Source organism: Pollachius pollachius (assembly GCF_949987615.1).
Source record: "Pollachius pollachius genome assembly, chromosome: 17".
In the NCBI taxonomy this organism is placed as follows: Eukaryota; Metazoa; Chordata; class Actinopteri; order Gadiformes; family Gadidae; genus Pollachius; species Pollachius pollachius.
Window position 1 is genome coordinate 8928466 of NC_136950.1, and position 20276 is coordinate 8948741.

At 46.0% G+C, this 20276-nt stretch overlaps 2 protein-coding genes across 5 annotated transcripts in view; one reads left to right on the plus strand and one right to left on the minus strand.

Moving 5' to 3' along the window:
- slc4a2b (solute carrier family 4 member 2b) overlaps positions 1-10739 on the minus strand; it is a 43613-nt gene extending 32874 nt beyond the window's left edge. Inside the window, exons 1-2 of one of the 4 annotated variants that reach the window (XM_079754918.1) lie at positions 10696-10739; positions 2293-2347 (exon numbers count right to left, since the gene is read on the minus strand). The gene's annotated coding sequence lies outside the window, so the exon portion shown is untranslated. Of the gene's footprint in view, positions 1-2292; positions 2446-3002; positions 3084-8020; positions 8098-10695 lie in introns of those variants that run through there. The other 3 variants (XM_079754920.1, XM_079754919.1, XM_079754921.1) reach the window with 3 other exon arrangements.
- A 696-nt stretch (positions 10740-11435) lies between these two features.
- Positions 11436-20257, plus strand: LOC307088996 (uncharacterized protein). The gene is made up of 17 exons (XM_079755079.1): positions 11436-11570; positions 12577-12683; positions 12993-13129; positions 13662-13838; positions 14072-14233; positions 14570-15044; positions 15323-15430; positions 15593-15683; positions 16094-16317; positions 16618-16860; positions 17611-17709; positions 18489-18682; positions 18852-19026; positions 19104-19260; positions 19632-19785; positions 19882-19993; positions 20081-20257. Exons 4-17 carry the CDS (start codon positions 13788-13790, stop codon positions 20242-20244), a joined length of 2409 nt encoding a protein of 802 aa, XP_079611205.1. The 5' UTR covers positions 11436-11570; positions 12577-12683; positions 12993-13129; positions 13662-13787; the 3' UTR covers positions 20245-20257.
- The last annotated feature ends 19 nt before the right edge of the window (positions 20258-20276 follow it).

The window sequence follows — 20276 nt, forward strand, 5'->3', positions numbered from 1 at the left end:
AGGTTAAAAGGAGGTCCTAACCCCTAACCCCTGACCACGCTGCGGGATTCGGTCCACGTGGGGACCAGACCCTTGTTGTGGTCTGTCTGTCAGTGAACAGTAAGCGGCGCTGCCTACGATGCAACACCACAGACGCACGCACAGGGCGTCCAGCACAAACTATCATTTAAAAAACAGTTAAGTAAGGGCCTCTTTTTAAACTGCCTGTAAAAATGCCTGACCAAAAATAGTAGCATTCGTCTTGGATGTTTTTGCAATAAAAAGTAAACCTCAGGGCTTGGTTCATTGAGGCTTGAAGAAGTTTGTCTCCTGAGTAACAAAGTCATCCGTGGTCTCTTGTGTTGATTCATCCCGGAGATTTCGTGACACGCGAAGAGCCAGAGTGTAGGAAATGTTATTCCATTCATGGTGCCAATAGTGGCCTGATTGCTCACCGCAGATCGAGTGCCCTCGTCTTCACCAGGTTTATCTAACCCCAAACACCATTCTGCTGCCTTCTTTCATCCCCCCTCTATTCATTCATTCATAGGACAGGCACCATTGATAGGAGCTGATGTCCTTAGCATAGAGGAGAATAGAGCAGCAACTTGATGCTGGCCGCACAAGCATTATCAGTTATCATTAGCACAAGAAAACGCAAAGGTTCTCATAACACAAAACAAAATAAATACAAAGTAGACAAGAGGACTGCATGGTTGTACCCACAGTGAGCAGAGCAGTGAGTGCTTTGAAGAACTGCAAAATAAAAATTACTGCTCTTTGAAATGGAACTGGTATTTAGCAAACCATTGCTATAAGCAAACCTTATAAATCCTCTAAACCAGGCATGACAGAAGGTAACCATAACCCTGACCCAGAAGTTAGATGGATGGGCGGAAGAGAGGTCGGTGGGTAACCACACACACACACACACACACACACACACACACACACACACACACACACACACACACACACACACACACACACACACACACACACACACACACACACACACACACACACACACACACACTAGGACCACGCCCAGACCTGGGGAGCCATGTTCAAGTTCTCCTCCCTCTGGAACAATCTCCTTAACAACTCCACACCCTTCTGTCACCAGCCTTCACTCCACCTTCCTCCCAAGCCTCCACGCCACATCAAACTCTGCCCAGCCACTGGCCCACGCCAACCTCTCTCCTCATCCCTCCTCCACCTCAACCTCTCTCCCCATCCCTCCTCCACCTCAACCTCTCTCCCCATCCCTCCTCCACCTCAACCTCTCTCCCCATCCCTCCTCCACCTCAACCTCTCTCCCCATCCCTCCTCCACCTCAACCTCTCTCCCCATCCCTCCTCTACCTAAACCTCTCTTCCCCCAGGCTCCAGATCAACCTCTCTCCCAAGACTCTACTCTACCTCAACCTCTCTTACCCCAGCTTCCACGCCACATAAACCTCTCTTACCCCAGCCTCCACGCCACATAAACCTCTCTTACCCCAGCCTCCACTCCACATAAACCTCTCTCCCCAGCCTCCACTCCACATAAACCTCTCTCCACAGCCTCCACTCCACATAAACCTCTCTCCCCAGCCTCCACTCCACATAAACCTCTCTCCACAGCCTCTACTCCACCTCTTTTCCCAGCCTCCACTCCCCATTGACCTCTCTCCGCAATCGCATCCTCAAGTAAATTCTATGATCCATGATCAGCGTACCAATCTCAAAGGGCTTCAGCCTCAAAAACAGCACCCCATTATACGAAACCCCCTGACCCTGAGATTAGAAGAAATACAGAAGGGAAACCCTTCCATCCAGGGACGTTAAGTAGGGCAATAAGGTATCCAGAGTATGGTAGCACAAAACAAGAGCAAGAACAAGAACATCAGCCACTATGTCAACCCTATTTCTGTTCAACAACGCTGAAACCTCACCTTTTTAAAAGGTGAGAAAACCTTTAAAATAAACGTTGACAGTTATTAGGCTTACCTGTTGCAATTAATTGTTTTTAAGATGTTTATTTTGAGAATGGCATTTTGAGAATCTTTGAGCATCAATCTTTAAGCAAAATGCATTATACAAATACAGAGCAAATTAATATCGTAATCACTCCTAAAGTCAACTTTACCTTAGTCACCTTACAACAACACTCACACAAACACACAGCCCCATGTCTGCATTCCATATATTATTTTAAGACCCTGAATTAAAACATGTAAACGAGTATCAGCAGGTGGTGGTGGAAGAGACCAGTAGAAGGGAGGGGAGCTTGTGAAGGGTTATGGACCGACTGGTTCGGTTTCTCCCTTACCTTGGATTACTGAAGACGGACCAGGGCTGGCATCGCTGAGCAGCTCTGAACTCTGCTGTGGAGAGAAAGAGAGGGAGAGCGAGTGAGCAACGATCAGAGTTCAAGACCAAAGCAAACAGAGAGCGAGAGCGGTAGGTTAAACGCTGGCTTGCAGAGCGGAGTGTCCTCTCAGGCTCAGCATAGTGTGATAAGAGCAGCCTTCTTCCTCAGGGCTTCCTCTTACCCTCTGCTGACAGGACCATGTGACCACCACACACACACTGAGTCAGCATACTCACACACTGACTCAAAAACCGATTTGGAGAATAATCAATGGACACACACACACACACAGACACACACACACACAGACACAGACACATACACATACACACACATAAATAAACGAGATTGACATAATATAAATTACCGGTTGACTCATCCTGTGACTAAATCTCTGGACAAACGTTGGCACCCCTTAGGTAAATACAGCTATGCATTGAATTTATGTACAAGTATATTACAATTTAACTATGCTAGTTAATGATAAGCTCTGACTTATGTCTGATTCAGACCAAAATTGATGCTGATACACATGTATGGTAAAGGAGAACCACAAACGTCTTTGTCACAATTGCCATTATGCAACCAGGAAATAGATTCAAACAAAGCCACAACTCAGCCCAATCCTTTTGTTCTTTCACATGAATTAGGAAACATCATCTACTTACCAAACCTGCACCGCTAGACAAAGACAATGACAGATCGCTGCCTATTAGCTGTCTGCATGGTCCCAAAGCCTGGCTGAATAGCCTCAGTGTCAACCCAAAGGAATCCCACGGTAACACCAAATTAACCTGTAAGCCCTCCTCTTTCCGCTGCCAACTCACCCCCATCTGAGAAGATGTGGTGGAAGAGAACTATAGTCTGAACCACAGACCCACACCACAGAAAACAACAAATAACTAAAGAATCTCAGAAATCCATGTTCAGCTCCTGGTACTTAAGTTTAAAGGCTTTCAATAACTGCTGATAGCATTCTATTACACATCGGTGACTTAGCAGCACATAGTCAATTAAACCCTAATCCTACGCTATGAATGGATGAGGTGGAGAGCCTTTGATGTGGTACAAGACGGCTCAGAGATCAATAGATAATTCTACTATCTAATCCAGAAAATAAATTAGGCATCTGACGTCGGTTCAAAATGACACGACAATACAATAATCCATAGTGAAGTCAGCGGGTTTTTCACGCTGAACAAAAGGCAGTCCTTTAATCTAAAGGTGTGTTTAGCACTGGACCAAGTAACCAGGCATTCCACGCTGGCTTAGAGAACACGTGTAGTCCTGGCACGCACCACGGCAGGCTGACAAGGGGTGTGTCTGTAGTTTAGTGTTTACCCCGCCTTTGATGGTGGTGCCACTGAGTGTGAGCAGCCGGCCTGGTGGTGAACAGATAAAGCTATCCAGGGGGCATTAATTTACGTCATGATGCTAATGTTGCTAAATTGGTTCTTGTTTAATCCCAGTGTAACGGAAATATTATACACTTACATTTAGATCGTGCTATCTGAAGTACTCAAAGTCCTTCCCCGTAACAAAGTAAACACATACAGTTGAGCTGAACATATATTTTAAGATGTGCATGACTATATTGCTAGGTGTGTGTGTGCCCACAGTAACTAGGGTTGGGACAGTATGGATATTTTTCTTCCCATGTTGAAAATAGACCTGCGGTTTGGGGTCTCTCTCTCTCTCTCTCTCTCTCTCTCTCTCTCTCTCTCTCTCTCTCTCTCTCTCTCTCTCTCTCTCTCTCTCTCTCTCTCTCTCTCTCTCTCTCTCTCTCTCTCTCTCTCTCTCTCTCTCTCTCTCTCTCTCTCTCTGGTGAAGTGAATAGCAGTTAAGTGTTGAGAAGTCCTTGAACAACAAGGTTAGCGGACCGTCAATAATGATGACTACACGATAATTTGTATTTCATACCGCATACCATATGCACATTTGTCCCCTTCAGCAGGAAAAAAAAACACTAAATTTACATTTAAATTTGTGATGACGGTTATGAGCTCAACCCCGCAGTGGGCATCACATGACTCTCCCGCAAGATTTTTGTGGGGAGGGTACACACACTCGCACACAGCTCGCCAGCAGATCCATGCTGAGCCGGAGGCATTTCTTTATCCAGACCCTGATCTGATAATAGCATTATCCACAACCCAAACACAGTCGACTATAAAGACAGATCAGAATGTAGTGTGGAAAGTCTGTTTTTAAACAGTGACCATTGCACGTAAAGTGTATTGCGTGTCCTTGGGCCACACAATAATGGAAAAAGCTGGATTTCTTCTTCCGCTTTTCTGCTGCATAGTTTCAACTGCGTCACAGTCTGTACCTGCCCTCTCCACCTACTGCCAGCTCTGGGGTATATTTATCTGGAAAAACACCCTTTTTGGACTCACGTGGTGAACTTCAGCTTCCTGTTTTGGAATCTAAATGTTTTCAAAACATGGCACGTGCTATAAATACCATTAAAAAAACAAATGATTTATATATTATTTACTCCCCTTCAACATGAGTTATATTGTATCGTCCTTATCATTAAGTAAAAACGTAACTAAAATGTATCGTGATATCTGAAATAATGCAAGAAAGAACTTTCTATACACTTCAGAGGATGTTCATCTGGACTGCTTTGAATTGGTACAAGTAAGTATTGATTTAAGTACATCGCTGATGTGTACATTATAGTAGATGTGTAGAGTAGTGACAGCTGGTTGATGGCTGCACAGCACTGCCTGGAGCAGTCGGCCTAAACCTTCATTTTGCTGCAATACAATTCATTTATTTTCGATGGACATGATAATCCATTAAGCGTATAGGTAATTTTTCAAGCACAAATAACCATCATTGGCTGGCTAATGTTGCAGTTAAATTGAAAGATTTGGTTCATAAATCATTATAAAATGAATGGTTAGGTTTAAAGAAATAGTAACACACATAAATTTTGACTGAAACGTTAGATTAACGACTATGTAAACAACTGATTGTTGCAGCCATAGCCTGGGGCCCTATTCTTGTGACATAGTTGTGCGTTTTAACCCAATCAACATCCGGCACAGTGAAGTAGTTCAGTAGTAGTGTGCTTGCGGCTGAGAAGTATTACGCAATCTGTTAAAGGGACCTTTATCCCATTTTACATCAAAAATGTACCGCCAAATATCTAAAGCTTTTAAGCCAAATATCTCCCATGAGTTCAGCGGCAAATTAGGCGTCTCCATTGGAAAAAGTTTGGGAAACCCTAGCTTTCAGCCGGGTTAGGACAGGACCCGGAGGTCCCGTTTTGATGCAGCTGTCCTGTTTACTGATCTCTATGGTGACTGGACGGTGTTGATAGTTCTGCCTGGCGACAAGCCCTCCTGCTGGAAATAGCTCTGGTGGTGTATAGGCTCGGGCTACTAGGGGGGGGGACTCGAGTCGGAGGGGTTCCCCCGAGCCTCTGCCCCGTACTGGGTTCCCCGAGGGAGATGTTGGGACTCGCTGTTCCCATGTCAACATACAGTGGCTAGAACACAGCCATGGCAAAGATGATGAGGAGTTGACAGGGGAATGCTTTTAAATGGCAGTACTTTTATCAATGTAGCTTCCTGAAGGCATATGACACTAACTCAGTATCTCACTAATCATCTCTCACACCATGTCACTAAGATCAGAAACAAAGTATCATCTACCAACCAAACACATCACCACATAGTGCTGTGGCTAGCTAGGCGGTTCAGCTCCTGGCTAAAACTTGCTAGGTTTGCTCCCTAATATGCAGTGTCTATCAATGTTCCTAGGGGAAGATGCTCTAACCGCTTCCTGTAACTGAATCACTGTAAGTTTCTTTCGATCGACGCGTCTACACTAAATGGTAAACAGTAAACAGAGCTATTTACTAAATGATAAATAGTGGTCGCCACTTTGATTTATGATTAATTCCACCATGGAGGGCAGGATAAACAGAAAGCTGCCTGGGAGACAGGCATTTATTTGTGGATATTTACTCAATAACAACTTATAATTGTTTACCCCTTTTCCCGGGGCATAACAGGCTTTTGCAGATGAGCAAGAAGACAAAAACAGCAGCTATTTCAAACAACCCCTACAGACCTATTCTAGCCAATACAGCTCTGTACAACAATCCAAATGCTCAAGGGTTCATTTTTAAACAGCATCTTGGGATAGACTCTTGGCCAATTCTAGTGACTGTGGAAGTGGAGTGCAAATCCTTGGCCTGAGCCCTGTGATACAGCAACTGTTTGGGGCTGCAGAGGGATGATCAGACCAGCTGGAGGGATCCTCATGAAGGGCCATCTATTGTCCTCAAGGTCTAGAAAAGACCATGACATCACCCTTCTGAACTACAGTGTTGTAGATGGTAGATACCAAAGGTTTGGGTTGAGCTATTATTGTTGGGTCAACTGTAAATACAATGGTGCCTGACTTGTGACTTTTACATAATTACATGAATCATTCTGTTGACTAGGGTTTGGATTAGCAATGGGCCTTTGAAAACAACCAATCAGAACACTAATGTAGTTAGCAACAAGGCTAGCACACTGCAGATTATGTGAAGAGTGCATTCTTGCTTCCAGAGCTTATCTTGCGATCTGAGGTATTTCCAAGTAAAACAGGACATTAGGGTGGGACGATAAGTAGGAGGGATGTGATTGGGTCCTTCAGCATTTGATTGGCATAAGAGGGTGTATACCTATGTTGTTATTGGAATGTGATGTTGATGCTTAGTTCTGCTATACCAGCTCGACATAGGTGAGGCAATAACAAAAAAGGGTCCATATTTGTCTTTGCCATGTTTTGTTGATTGGATATTTTCGAGTTTAATTTATTTTCCATGTACCACGTTCCAAGCTTTTTTCAATGTGCTTAACATACCATCATCACAATTTACTTAAAGTAATTCAGAGACATGACTTTACAGAGCAGTTGGGGGGGGGGGGTTAGGGCATCTTGGAGGGCATCTCAAGGACGCCTACGGGTAGTCCAACACCCTGAGCCCAAGACTACTCATCAGTAGAACAAATCATGCACTATCACTATCATTCAACATCACCATTGGCTTTGCCCGATGGTTTAACTTAGCAGCTATGGTGCTTGGGCGTGTCTGCCACCTGATCGGGTTGCACCTACGTTACAAAAGGTCCAGGTAGACTCTCATTAAGTGGTGTTAAGGATACGGGTGGTACAAAAGGCCCAGGTAGACTCTCACTAAAGTGTTTATGCTCCGCTTTGCACCTCTCTGTTCCAACCCCCTGTGGCCCTGTGGGACCAGCGATGGGAAACGAACCCAACACTCCAGACTTTGCTTTCACAGTAACTTAAATGGGTGATAACATACAGTTTTGTCCAATTTGGACAATGATGGTGTTGTGATTTTTCCAGGAAAAATAAATGGGCCAAACATCTCCAAACCATAACCAATAACTCAAAACCAGAAAATCTAACGTCCAAGAGCTATTTTCTTAGACAGCGATTGATCATGTAAAACAAAACCTGATTCAAATATATTTCCTTTCACAGTAGCACTGACCTGGACCTCTATCTGTGGATCTGGAAAGTGTAGTTGTGTGATTGCAATATGGAAGACTGTGCTATTTGCAGACAAGAGCAATTGCATTCCTCCAGACAAGAAACTATAAGAACAGAAAAACCATGAAGCATTTTTATAAACATGAAAGACTACTGCCACTACCTTGTATGCTGCCAGATGAACATAAAACAAAGCCGTTCTCCAACAAAGTCAAAGTTATGGGGTGTAAACAGGATTTCCAGCTGGACTACTGTAGAGCTGCTGCTCAAACAGTGGTGGGAGAGACAATGAAAAGAGACTTTAACATATGCCTGGAAAGTTGGATGAGACAGAGGTTGTGGAATCCACAAGCAGTCTCCGAGACCTTCACTGCGCCCTCACTTTGGGCCTCTGAGGCTCATCAAAACGGCTTCCTTAAATAGACTTAAGGCTTTTAAAATTGAGAATAGACTATCATGAATCCAGCAGTATTACACAGAGAGTGTACACGTAAGTGGTTAGGACATGTTTATCAGCAACAGGTCCTTAAGGTGCCAGAAGTGGTGAGAGGATGATGAGCAGGTAAAGGTAACACCTCTTACTTACAGGGAGACTTAGGCGATCCTCCACTTACATGGAGGATCGCTTCAAGTACCTTTCAGAATACCCTAGCAGCATGATTGCCATCGTTTGTGATGCTTAGTCATGCTACCTACAGAATGGCCACTAATGCCATTCTCTCAATATGAAGTAGAAGGACAGTTTAAGGACAATGTGGGGAGGGGGAAGAGAGAATAGTCAGAAGATACAGAATGGAGAGAGTGAGACAAAATGGAGAGATGGGGGAGAGAGACAGAATGGAGAGACAGAAAGAAAGAGGGAGAAACATTGTGCCTTGCAAAGGTGCTTACACATTGTCGCAACAAATACCACCATCAGGCCAGTATGCTGTACCAGAATGACGGATCAGTGTGCCAGACTTGGTGGTGCTTGTTGGCTTTGGTGGGATGAGTGTGTCTGATCCTATATTATTCATCTTATTACCGAACCCTCATTGTATAAAATCATAGAACAGGGTAAGAAAGACAGTTAAAGAGAGACAGACAGAGAGAAAGAAAGGCAGGCAGGCAGGCAGGCAGACAGACAGACAGACAGACAGACAGACAGACAGACAGACAGACAGACAGACAGAGAAGCAGCATGAAGCCCATGTATAATCAGATGATTGAGTCGTCAGACCTCTTGTTGCAGACTGTTAAGCGACCCATGCTTTACTGCTGCCAAAGCACTGCTAATTAAACACCACTTAGCTAGTCCAGCAGCCACACAATACTACACTACAAGGTTCACTGTTACGAAGGGTAACTAGGGGTTCACCTTGCTCAACTTTATAGCGACTTCATTACACTGAACTATATGTTGTGTATAATAAGCCTGTATCAGACAAAAAAGTCAACACTTTTTTTTCAGAAATTCCTCTTCCTAATTAACTAACTGCACAATGAATTATCACAATTTAAATATATTACTTCATGAAAATAAATGATTTATATTTAATTATCTTACCATGAATGGGCCATGAAAAGATTTTGGATAAATAAATCTCATACTGAAACCTGACTGTTGGGGCTTTCCTGGATGACCCAAGAATGTAATTATGTCTGTGGATAAACCTCTAGGTGTAATTATCTGTTAAGGTAAGCATCAGGAAGTTAATATATAAACAATGTCCTCAATGTTCAATCCAAGTAATGAGCATGAAGCAAGGCGAATTGTGCTGCGAAATATGGTAGGCTTTCAAGTACCAGAAGTATACAGACACAGAGGTGGTCTGTTGTCCAGAGCGGTCCCTTGACTACAGGTTGTTTTACTTTGTCTGGACAACAGAACATAAAGCAACTGAGCAGAGTTGATGATAAGGGTAAAGATGAGAAGAGTTCCCTCCAAAAGCTGAATTGTATTGAAGTATTGCATAACAGGTACAAATGCAAAATATGTATTTTATGTGTTAGCAAAGGCAGACTAACACCAAGACTATAGGTTTAAGATGCTGTTATTTTATTGAAAATAAAGTGAGAGCAATGGCCATGATTTTTCACAGCAGGTAGCATCCTTAACCGTGTCAGTTATTGTATTCACGTGGCGGATTTTAATTTCTCGGTTATCTCTAATGATGACGTTGTCGGTAATCTCTCAAAAAAACTTTATTGACAATAAGATACTGGCCACTGTTCAGGTGTTGTTCACCTGTACGTAAGGGAATGCATCAAAAGTAAATTTGTATTCTTCTACTACTACGCCATGGGGAATATAAACAAAAGGGATCGTGTTGTCTCGTAAGAAAGAAATGAATGAATGAAGAGACGTGGCCACGCCCCCTTAAATGCCACAAACCTTTTAATCGTTCTAGATAAAATAAATGAAAACAAGACATGCCTACGTTTAGATTTGAGTAATTAATTTTTGTCTCAAACAGAGATTTGGTTTGGGACTTGATGCACCCAACGGCTGTTTAATTCTCACAATCATGAACCGTATAAGCGCTGTCAGGCATCACAGGAAAACAACTTTTAACAACCAAGCCGTTTCTAGTCGATTTTCTGAAACCTTGGCTGGCAATATCACGGAAAGAGTGAAGTCATCCATTACTGGGCATTGGATGCATGCATGAAATCCAAGTGGTACTGGGATACAGTAACGCCGCCTGTGTTAAAGTCACCGTTTACAGTCCGTTTAACAATACCTGCTCCTCGAAGCAGGAAAACAACACGATGAAATACCGAGGAGCTAGCACTATGAAACACAACAGTTGATCGGAACATTTGTACTTTGTGGAGTATTTTTTTTTATGTACTTACCCCGTACTCACTGAATGACTTGCTCGCTGCTTCCTCTAGCGAGGACTTAATGCGCGTGCGTACGGAGTGATTCATATTTGAGATGTGCGCGATGAGCGAGGGCGGGGACGCGAGCCGCAGATACCGTTAGCTGAACATTCCTCTGACATGTTCCCCAAGTTCCACGGAGGGACCTCGTAGTAACCATTTAAAATCACCAAAGTCTAATTAATAACGCAATTGACCGCCGCCGTATATACAGTAACGACATCTCGAACCATTACTCAGACAGTAATGCTGACAGGTTGTCTTATAAACTGCAATGTAATGTCGACGAACAAAATCAAACGTAGGAAAAAAATCAATGCAATTGAGTTAATTTGCATACGATTGTAACAGCTTTTCACTTTATGACTACATTATCTTCAGCAAACGACCGAAACGTATGTTACGTTCACCGCAGGCCAATATAAACGGGCTTAGGGCGACATCTGGAGTATTCCTCCTACAATTGAAACAAATGCAGTAAATGCCAGCAGAAAATACATTTACGACGATCCAATAAGTGAAGTTTAATAGCAAATTGTTTGATAGATACTGGCAAATAATCGAAATCAGACGAAATAAAACCGCTACATACCCACGAGGGACTAGTTGCGTTGTCAGTCCCTGTCAGTCACATGGCTGTTGTTTGTGGGCGTTAACCGCAATGTGTAAGCGGTTCTGATTGGCTAATTTCTCGTGGAAGTCCTGTCAATCCACTTGTCGAAGGGGTAGAGGTCAGTTTTGCGTGATATGCTAAACGTTAAATATAACGAAAGTGAATTATTGTATTCCTTGCAGAATCTCGATTCATGCACGGCTAAAACAGAAGCATGAATTCTACGGTTTCTCCGGTAAGTTCCCATTATAATTGCAGTCAGGCTAGCACTGTATTGCCATCTGCTGTAGCCTTTAGCCTCTTCTATGGTGACATCCCATACAGTTACCTCAGCAGAAGTTATGCTAACCTAGCTGTTATGCTAACCTAGCTGCTGTACCAACAGCGTTTGTTATTGTCTAATAGCGATGGGACCGCAGATGTGTTATGTTATACAACGAGTTTATCCAAATGAATAAGATTGGCCCGTTTTAATTTCAAGACTGACATCTAGTTGTGCCAACTTACGTTTAACTTTAAGGTGACATTATTGTCATAATTCAACTTTATTTATATGTTGGTTAATCAAATAATTCCCAACTGCACTATAACCCTTCGTGCCTTTAGTAAACGGTAACGTTACATAACGGTACACGAACAACTTTAAGAAGGGAATTCGTTGTATTTTTTATTTCAAACAAGAAAACAAACTCAAAATATCCTACAATGGAAAATGTGTGTTTTAATAGCTGCCTTTTTTTCATAATCAGCGTTTATGAATAACTGTTATTAGGTAATAGGGTAATGCTTAGTAAAACGTTTCAGTACCACTTCAATTATAACCAGAAGTTATTGCTCTTAGTATGTCATTGAACATACCACAACACACCCTTGTGTAGACCAGAGAAATATAAAATGTAATGCATATATTATTTAAATATTATACTTTTAAGCACCTCTGGAAGTCCAAAGCACTTTACGAAGGGTGTGCTTTTTTATGACGTTATTGATCTTAGTGGAGGCACTTGTAGGTGATAACTAGGATTGTGAAGCTGACACAGGACTTGTCTGAGGCCTTGTCGACTATGGCCAACGAGATGCATGTAGATGATGTAGAGAGGGGTCCAAGACAGAGGCCTGGAGAACACCTTAAATAATTAAGGGAATGGTTTGGAGCTATGTTTTTAAATTGGGATGTTGGGTTGTATGTCACATGTTCTCATAGAGTTCAGAGCAGTGACGCATGTGAACATGTGTTGCAGACTATCGGAGCGTTGTTTGTCACTCTGGGTGAGATGGGATTCACCAAGGATCAGATCCAGTCGGCAGTGCAGGCGGGGCATTTCTCTGTTGCGGATGCTGCAGAGTGGTGAGTGTAGTCTGTAATGGAAAATTACTGGTATTTGGTCTGGTGAAACGGGTGCCCTTGAATAAATGATAGCTCCACCTTATCAAATGTAATGTTTCCTTCTGCTGACCTGGATGTAATGGGGAGTTTCCCTCAGTCTTTCTCATACACATTCTGCCTGTATTCTCTTTGATCTTGTGTTAGTACAATTCAACTGTTATAAGACTACCAGGTTGACCTGTCTGAGGGCAATCATTAGCATCAGAGCAGCACATCTGACCTTAAATAACCTCCATTTGGTTCAATAAACCCCCTCTGTGTGGATAACAGGCTCTTGCAGGGACAGAATGTGCGACACAAATTGATGAAGCGGCCGTCGGGGCCTGCTGAATCAGCGTTCTCTGCCTTCAACCCTCCCAAGGACCAGGGAGGCCCAGTATCACACGAAGGGTCAGCTGACAGCGGAGGTATGACGCACCACACCTCTGACCAGTCACACTGTGAGACGAGTTTTATCCTGGGTGCAAGCTGGGAAGGCAAGGTAAACATAGAGACTCATAGTTTTATCCACATGCCAACTATTGTATTCCTAGCCAAGATTCCTACCCTAGCTACTATTTTTATCAGTAAGTTTGTAGAGTTAACTTGCAATGGTCAGGTAAGGTAGCAGAAACACTGACATGTTGTTAATTGTCTGTTTATCGATAAGATCACTAAGGAATATAGAGCTTGATGGTGAAGACATGGTGTCTATAGTGGACAGGAAAGTTTATTGGTTAAGGTGTTTGACTTCCAGCCAAAAGGTTCTGGGTTAAATCCCCAATGTCTGTAGGCACCCTTGAGCAAGAGGTCCCTAATCCTTAATGATATGCACCTAAAATAAATGAACTTGTCTTTGGATAAAAGCGTCTGCTACATGACTCCATAGTAGATAGTACCTAACTATCGTCTTCATCCTCGTGTGTGTGTGTGTGTGTGTGTCTCTTGTTGCCTCCTCAGCATCTCGCTCCCTGACCCTGGGCTCCCCCCCCCCCCCCCGGTGTGTCCTCCCCTCCCCCCCCTGACCCCCTGCCTCCCCTGGAGTCCCGCATCAAGCCCTCCCTGGGAGACTTTGAGGAGCAGCAGATGCAGCGCCTCGCCCAGGAGGCCCGGTCCGAGAGACGGCAGAAGAAACAGGTGAGACACACACACACGCCTCAGTAACCCTGCTTGTGGGCACTTCAGCACAAACCAGCAACCCTCCAAAGTTTTGACTCCTCAAAATCAAACCCCAATTACATCTGGGTGAGCACCCCCTCCTGTGATATCACAAGACGATGGATTTGAATGGCCGATCAATATCAATCGTGGTGGTGAAACAGGGGTCCTTTTTAATGTGTGTGTGTGTGTGTGTTTGCCCTCTCTTTCAGGAGCGTGAGCTGGTGTTGAAGCGAATTGCCGAGGACCGCAAGAGTCAGCAGGAGAAGAAAAAGACGGCGTCATCAGCCGAGGAGTCCCAGACCACCAAGACCCCCCCAGCCCAGCCAGGGGGTGCCCTCCAGACCAACGTGGACAACAACTGTATCCTCATGGTGAGGATGGACCTCAGACAACGGGCGGCTGGGGCTGTGATGAGCAGATGAAGACAGTGGCACTGGTTGCTTTAAACAAAAAAAGATGGTTCCATATTAATCCCAGAACGGCGATTCAGGGGCAAGATTAGAAAGCACATGATGGTAGAAGAAATGAAGAGCATATGAAAATAAAAGCAAAACGACTACATACCATAAATACAGAAAATAGATCTGTGTACAAAATATTAAAGATGAATAAAGACAGTTGAGGCAGACATTATTGAGAGTATATGCTACAGTATTGAAATGATTTATTGAAACTATGCATTCAAACTATTAATTGGGATGTTGCAGATCCGCCTACCCTCGGGCGAATCCATGCGAGAGCGTTTCCATGCCGACGCCCCCCTGCGGAGCGTGGTGGAGCACATATCGGAGCGACACCCGTCCCTTCCCGCCTTCTCCCTCCTCCAGGGGTTCCCACGGAAACGCTTCGGGGAGGCGGAGCTGGCGTGCTCGCTGCGTTCCCTGGGCCTCACACCCAACACGGCCCTCTGCCTCCAGACCACGCCCCCGGAGGCGGCCCCCCGTGACCCGCCCCCCCTCCCCCTGCTTGGGCCCGAGGAGGACCAGGAGTGCAGCGCTGCACCTCCTCCTCCTGCTGCCGCTCCTGCTGCTGCTCCTAATGCTCCAGGCCAGATGGAGGAGGCAGAGATGGAGCTGGAAGGCCCGCCTCCGGCGTTACCCCACCAACAGTGGGAGGAGGCGGTGGCCTATGCTGGCGTCCCTGGAGCCCCGCCCCCTTTCTCTGGCCCCTCCCACATCTGGGGTAAGAACCCGCCTGTCACGTTTTACCTTCGGCTTCCTGACCTATCAGGAGGACATTGGAAAATTGGGAAAGGAAAAAAACAAATGAACATACTGGAATCATTGTAACCAATCGTGGAAAATGATTCGTTTTGGTTATAGGTTATGAAGGATGATACCAAGAATTCTTTGTTTATTGCGCTGACATTAGATTAAGATCAGGTGAGTTAGTTGTGCTGTTGGAGAGATGGTTGTGCTGAGCAGTGATATGACGGTCCTGGTTCTGGTTGTGTTGGGCAGGGCGGGGTCAGAAGCTCGAAGCCGGAGAGATCGCCGCCGCAGAGGAAGAGGAGGGAGATGAAGAGCTGGAGGCTGACCAAGAAGAAGAGCCACCTTTCCCGCCTAATGGTATTGCTCTCTATCTCTCTTTCTGCACTTTACTAGTAACTTTAGTGGGGAAAAATGTTATGTTGTTAGATTTTCCCCCACCCACATTTTTCAATGTGAGTAACTGAGTGGTTTGTACCTTGGCTTATCCTGATGCACCGCTGGTGGTTCATCATGGTCCAGGGATGCCCAGGCTGCCCTTCCTCCCAAACAACAGGCTCCCTGGTGGGGTGGAGCCCCGCCACCAGTGGCCCGAGCAGGGCAACAGACTCCAGTGAGCCACCACAACACCATGCAAATGCTACATGTTAGCGATACGCTAAGGCTACATTGTTAAGCTACGCTAATAATGCATTTTGAAACAAAGATAATGCTTCATTGTAGCATATGCTCATCCTCCGCCATCTTCCACTCTCTCCCGCTCTCTTAATGTGTTGCCTATTGTTGTGGTGTTGTTTATTTTTTCCCTTTTGTTTGAGTGTCTGTACTGTCTGTATGTATTCCTTTCTTATTTGTAAAGCGTCTTTGAGTATTTAGAAAAGCGCTATAAAAAACAGGTCAATTATTCTTATTATTATAATGCTATTGTAGCATTATCAGCCATAGCAGAAATAGGCATGCATATCATGTGTTTGTGCGTGTAAAGCCTCATCATGCGCCTAAGGCCTGTCCGTGCGTCTCTAGGGAGGGCGTGGTGGAGGAGGTCATGGTTCCAGAGGAGGCGGGGGTGCGTGCAGGGCCGGGGGCTGCAGGCCTGGCCGCCGTGGAGCGCCTCCAGAGGGCGCCTCCCCAAGACGACCATCCAGCCCACCAGGGCCTCCCCTCACCGCCCAAGAGGGCCTACAGAGCCCCCAGCGTCACGTCGCTATGCAGCATGGCCACACGCGCCACCGCACAGCTCATGGCCGGTATGGCGGCCGGAATAACGCAACATGTGCCATCCGTAGCTCTCCTGCTATCGCCCATTGTAGCTCCGCCGCTAACTCACCACAGCGCCACTGTAAACTGATTAGTAGCCTGAATGTAATTGCTTTGGAACTGACCACTGTAGCGCCCCTACTCTCATACTAGCTGAACAGTAGTTCCATTGCCTTCTGAGCGTATGATCGTAGCTCCACTGCTGACTCCCTGTACTAAGTCGGTCCTTTAATGCATTGCATCAAAGCGTTGGGCTAACGGCTCACGTGCAATGGTGTCTCTCTCCCCAGCGCCCAGCATGCAGTACAGCAGCAGCCTGGCGTGTCTGACCCCGGAGCTCGCCGAGCTGCTGCTCAGCCACATGGCCCGGGAGCGCCTGCTGCGGCCGCGCACCCTGGAGCTCTTCTTCGGCTGCCCGCTGCAGAAGTTTGTCCTCAACAGCTACCCTTACTCCACCAACGACCTGCTGAGGCAGCTCAGGGCCTTCCATGCCCTCAAGCACCTGAGCCTGGTCAACTCCCCACTCATTACAGGTACCGGGATCACCTCTGACATCACCTCTTGTTACTACCCCTGATATGATCTCTATTTACTACCTATCTACCTATAGTTACTGTCTCTGATATGACCTCTAGGAACTACTTCTAGTTATCACCTCTAGTTATTACCTCGGTTATGACGTCTTGATACTACCTATAGTTACTATCTCTGATATGACCTCTAGTTACTACAGTAACTTCCTCTAGTTACTATCTCTGATATTACCAATAGTTACTATCTTTGATATGACATCTAGGAACTACTTCTAGTTATCACCTCTAGTTATTACCTCGGTTATGACGTCTTGTTACTACCTATAGTTACTATCTCTGATATGACCTCTAGTTACTACAGTAACTTCCTCTAGTTACTATCTCTGATATTACCAATAGTTACTCTCTCTGATATGACATCTAGGAACTACTTCTAGTTACTACCTCGGTTATGACCTCTAGTTAATGCCTCTAGTAGCCTCATCATCTAGTTACTATCTCTGATATGACCTCTAGGAACTAGTTGTACTTAACTCCTCTAGTTACCACCTCTTTTAAGACCTCTGGATATGTCCTCTAGTAACTTGCACCTCTATTAGATCTCTTTTGTGGTTTCACCACCAGATGTTGGGTTCATTGGTCATTGCATTTCAAAATCGGCCCTCTTGAGTGGGCACCCAAATGTATAATGTATAGTCCAATCGGTAGGGTTTTTCTACGCTCTGATTGGCTGTTCCTGTTTTTTTCTAGATTCTGGCCTGTCTGTGCTGTCAAGTCTCGTCAAACTCCAGCACCTCAACCTGTCTTCCTGTGGGAAACTCACTGACTCCTGTCTGCAGTACATCACAGGTCCGTTTCTCGCCCTCTCTCTAACCTCCACAGCCCGGCTGGGAGCTGATCACGGGGCTGCCGGTTCTCCGTCCGCGTGCTGGAACCCAAGGCCCCAGCCTAAGCTGCTGCCTGAACTCCACTCCTCCAGTCTGCCGTTTCACCAAAAATAGAACAAAAAACATCTGATCTTCCACCTCGTTTTTGTGGAATTAGCCTCCGGATCTAAGTAGAAGAAATAATAAGAAATGCTTACATGGTATAATTTGGTTGGCACATAATCTTGATCCTCGTGATCAGTATGGATCAGTATTTCCTGGCCCTCAATTACTAGTGAAATATTACACATATACCGCTTATGAAAACAGCTGTCTCTTGCTACAGTACCCAGTCTACCTTGAGCAAAATGTCTCGCTTAATGCCTCTAAGATGAACACATCCTAAAGGGTGACAGTAAATGGTAAACCTCCACAATAAGTCCATCATAAATTAACCTGAACATATAGCAGGGAAGACAAAAGACGTGCAGGTAACCTACGACGAGGGCCTCTCTGGGCTAGAGTGAAATGGCCTTCACATCCCCTAGCTGGCCGCCAGGTGAATATTGCTGTGTTCAGATGGATTCAGGGGGACGGTGGACGGCAAACCAGATACAATTTTAGTGGACGAGAACGGGACTATTGTTTTCTTGTGCCTCCCAGAGGCTGCGGTCCGTCCGCCTGAATCCATGGGTACGCCACATACGGCCCATAGAGATGTTGATACCGAACCTTAACTAAAGTGTGTGTCCCGCTGTCCAGGCCTGAAGAGCCTGACTTTCCTGTCCCTGGACCAAACCAAGGTGAGCGACGCGGGGATGCTTCCCTACCTGCGCTCGGCTCCTGCCAGCCTATCACAGCTCAGCATGAACAACACGGCAGTCACCGAGGCAACGCTGGCCGCGCTGCCCTCCTCAACGCCACACCTACGCTTCCTCAGCATCAAGCAGACCAAGGTAGGAGAGTCCAAAGACCAACTAGTATGGATACACAACACTGACACTATTTGGTACTAGACTTTATATTTCACTCATTGCATTGAAATCAGAAGCTATCGAATGATATAAAACCTGAGAACCATGTTAATGATTTTGGTTAATATTCTAAATGACCCCCGTCCACAAGGTGAGCGACGTGTCTGCGCTGACAGACCTGCTGCACCTGCAGACACTGTACCTGGACGGGACCGGTGTGACGGAGCACTCCCTGGAGCCGCTGGCCCGACACCCCTCGCTGGCTGCCCTCAGCGTGGCCGGGATCCCCGTCCAGGACCCCGACCACGCCCTCCACCTCATCTCAGGTGAGGGGGGTTTACAATCTGAAGCCTCAAGGTGCATGAATGACATGTGGAAGACACTCATGAAGCCACATCCCCAGGTCTGAGGCTGAGCCAGCTGACCCTGCCTGGACGCCACTCTGTGACGGACAGAGGGCTGTCCTTCCTCGCCCGACTCACCCTGCTGACGGAGCTGGACCTCACAGACTACACCAAGGTCACGGACCAGGGAGTCAGCGAGCTGGCGACCATGACCAGGTAACACACTAGTACTTGCATTCTGGTAGTAACATCCTGGTACGAACATACTCGTACTATACTGACCAGGTAACACTCTAGGTACTGTACTGCTAACAGACTAGTTCTAAAGTACTGGCAATAAACTGGGAGTAACAGACTGGTACTCACATACAGGTTATCTGCTGAACAAGTTACACTGGTGCTTACACACTGGTCACAGACTGGTACTTATATACTAGTAGTAACACACTTGTAACAGACAGATGTTAACACACTAACCACGATTAATGACTTCAATGGTCCGTGTATGAAGCAGTTCCCTCCTATATTAAAACAGAGCGATGTTCCCCATTAACGACCGCGTAACCTTCTGCTGTCCCTCCCTGCAGTCTGAAGAAGCTGTCTCTTAGCAACACGGGGCTGACGGATGCCGGCCTGGCCCCCCTGCGGAGCCTCAGGGAGCTCCAGGAGCTGTGTCTGGACCGCACGGCTGTCACCAGCCGGGGCGTCGCCGCACTCATCACCTGCCTGCCCCACCTCCAGGTAACTCCTCCCACTAGACCCATGAGTTGGGGAAATAGATTTCTAATGCGCCGGTTGAAATCGATCAAGCACCCATCTGAAATGTGCCTTCCCCAGGTGTTGGGATTGGCCTGCACGCGTGTGGGCGACTCGGTGGTGCGGAGGGGTCTGGTTGGCTGCAGCCAGCTGACCAAACTCAACCTCAGCCGGACACGCATCACAGACCGTGGTAGGTCCACGCCCCCCTGCCACAAAGAGTCCTCCATCTATTGAAACCACCATGCTGGTCTAAAGGCTAACGCTGCATCCTCCACAGGTCTGAAGCTCCTCAGACACATGCACCTGGCCCAGGTGAACCTGGACGGCACCGGCGTGACCATGTCCGGCATCCAATCACTGAAAAACATCAGCAGCGTCCGCGCCAGCAACACGCGCGCCCTCGCCCCCGACGACGTCTCCGACGACGACCAGTCCCAGTGAGGGCCATGGGGCGTCAGTCCTGGCTCTCATTG

Coding starts and splice junctions, on each gene's coding strand:
- LOC307088996 (XM_079755079.1), top strand. CDS start 13,788: ATGCAGCGCCTCGCCCAGGAGGCCCGGTCCGAGAGACGGCAGAAGAAA. Junction 15,684..16,093: donor GAGCAGGGCAACAGACTCCA/GTGAGCCACCAC, acceptor GTGCGTCTCTAG/GGAGGGCGTGGTGGAGGAGG. Junction 17,710..18,488: donor CTGTCTGCAGTACATCACAG/GTCCGTTTCTCG, acceptor CCCGCTGTCCAG/GCCTGAAGAGCCTGACTTTC.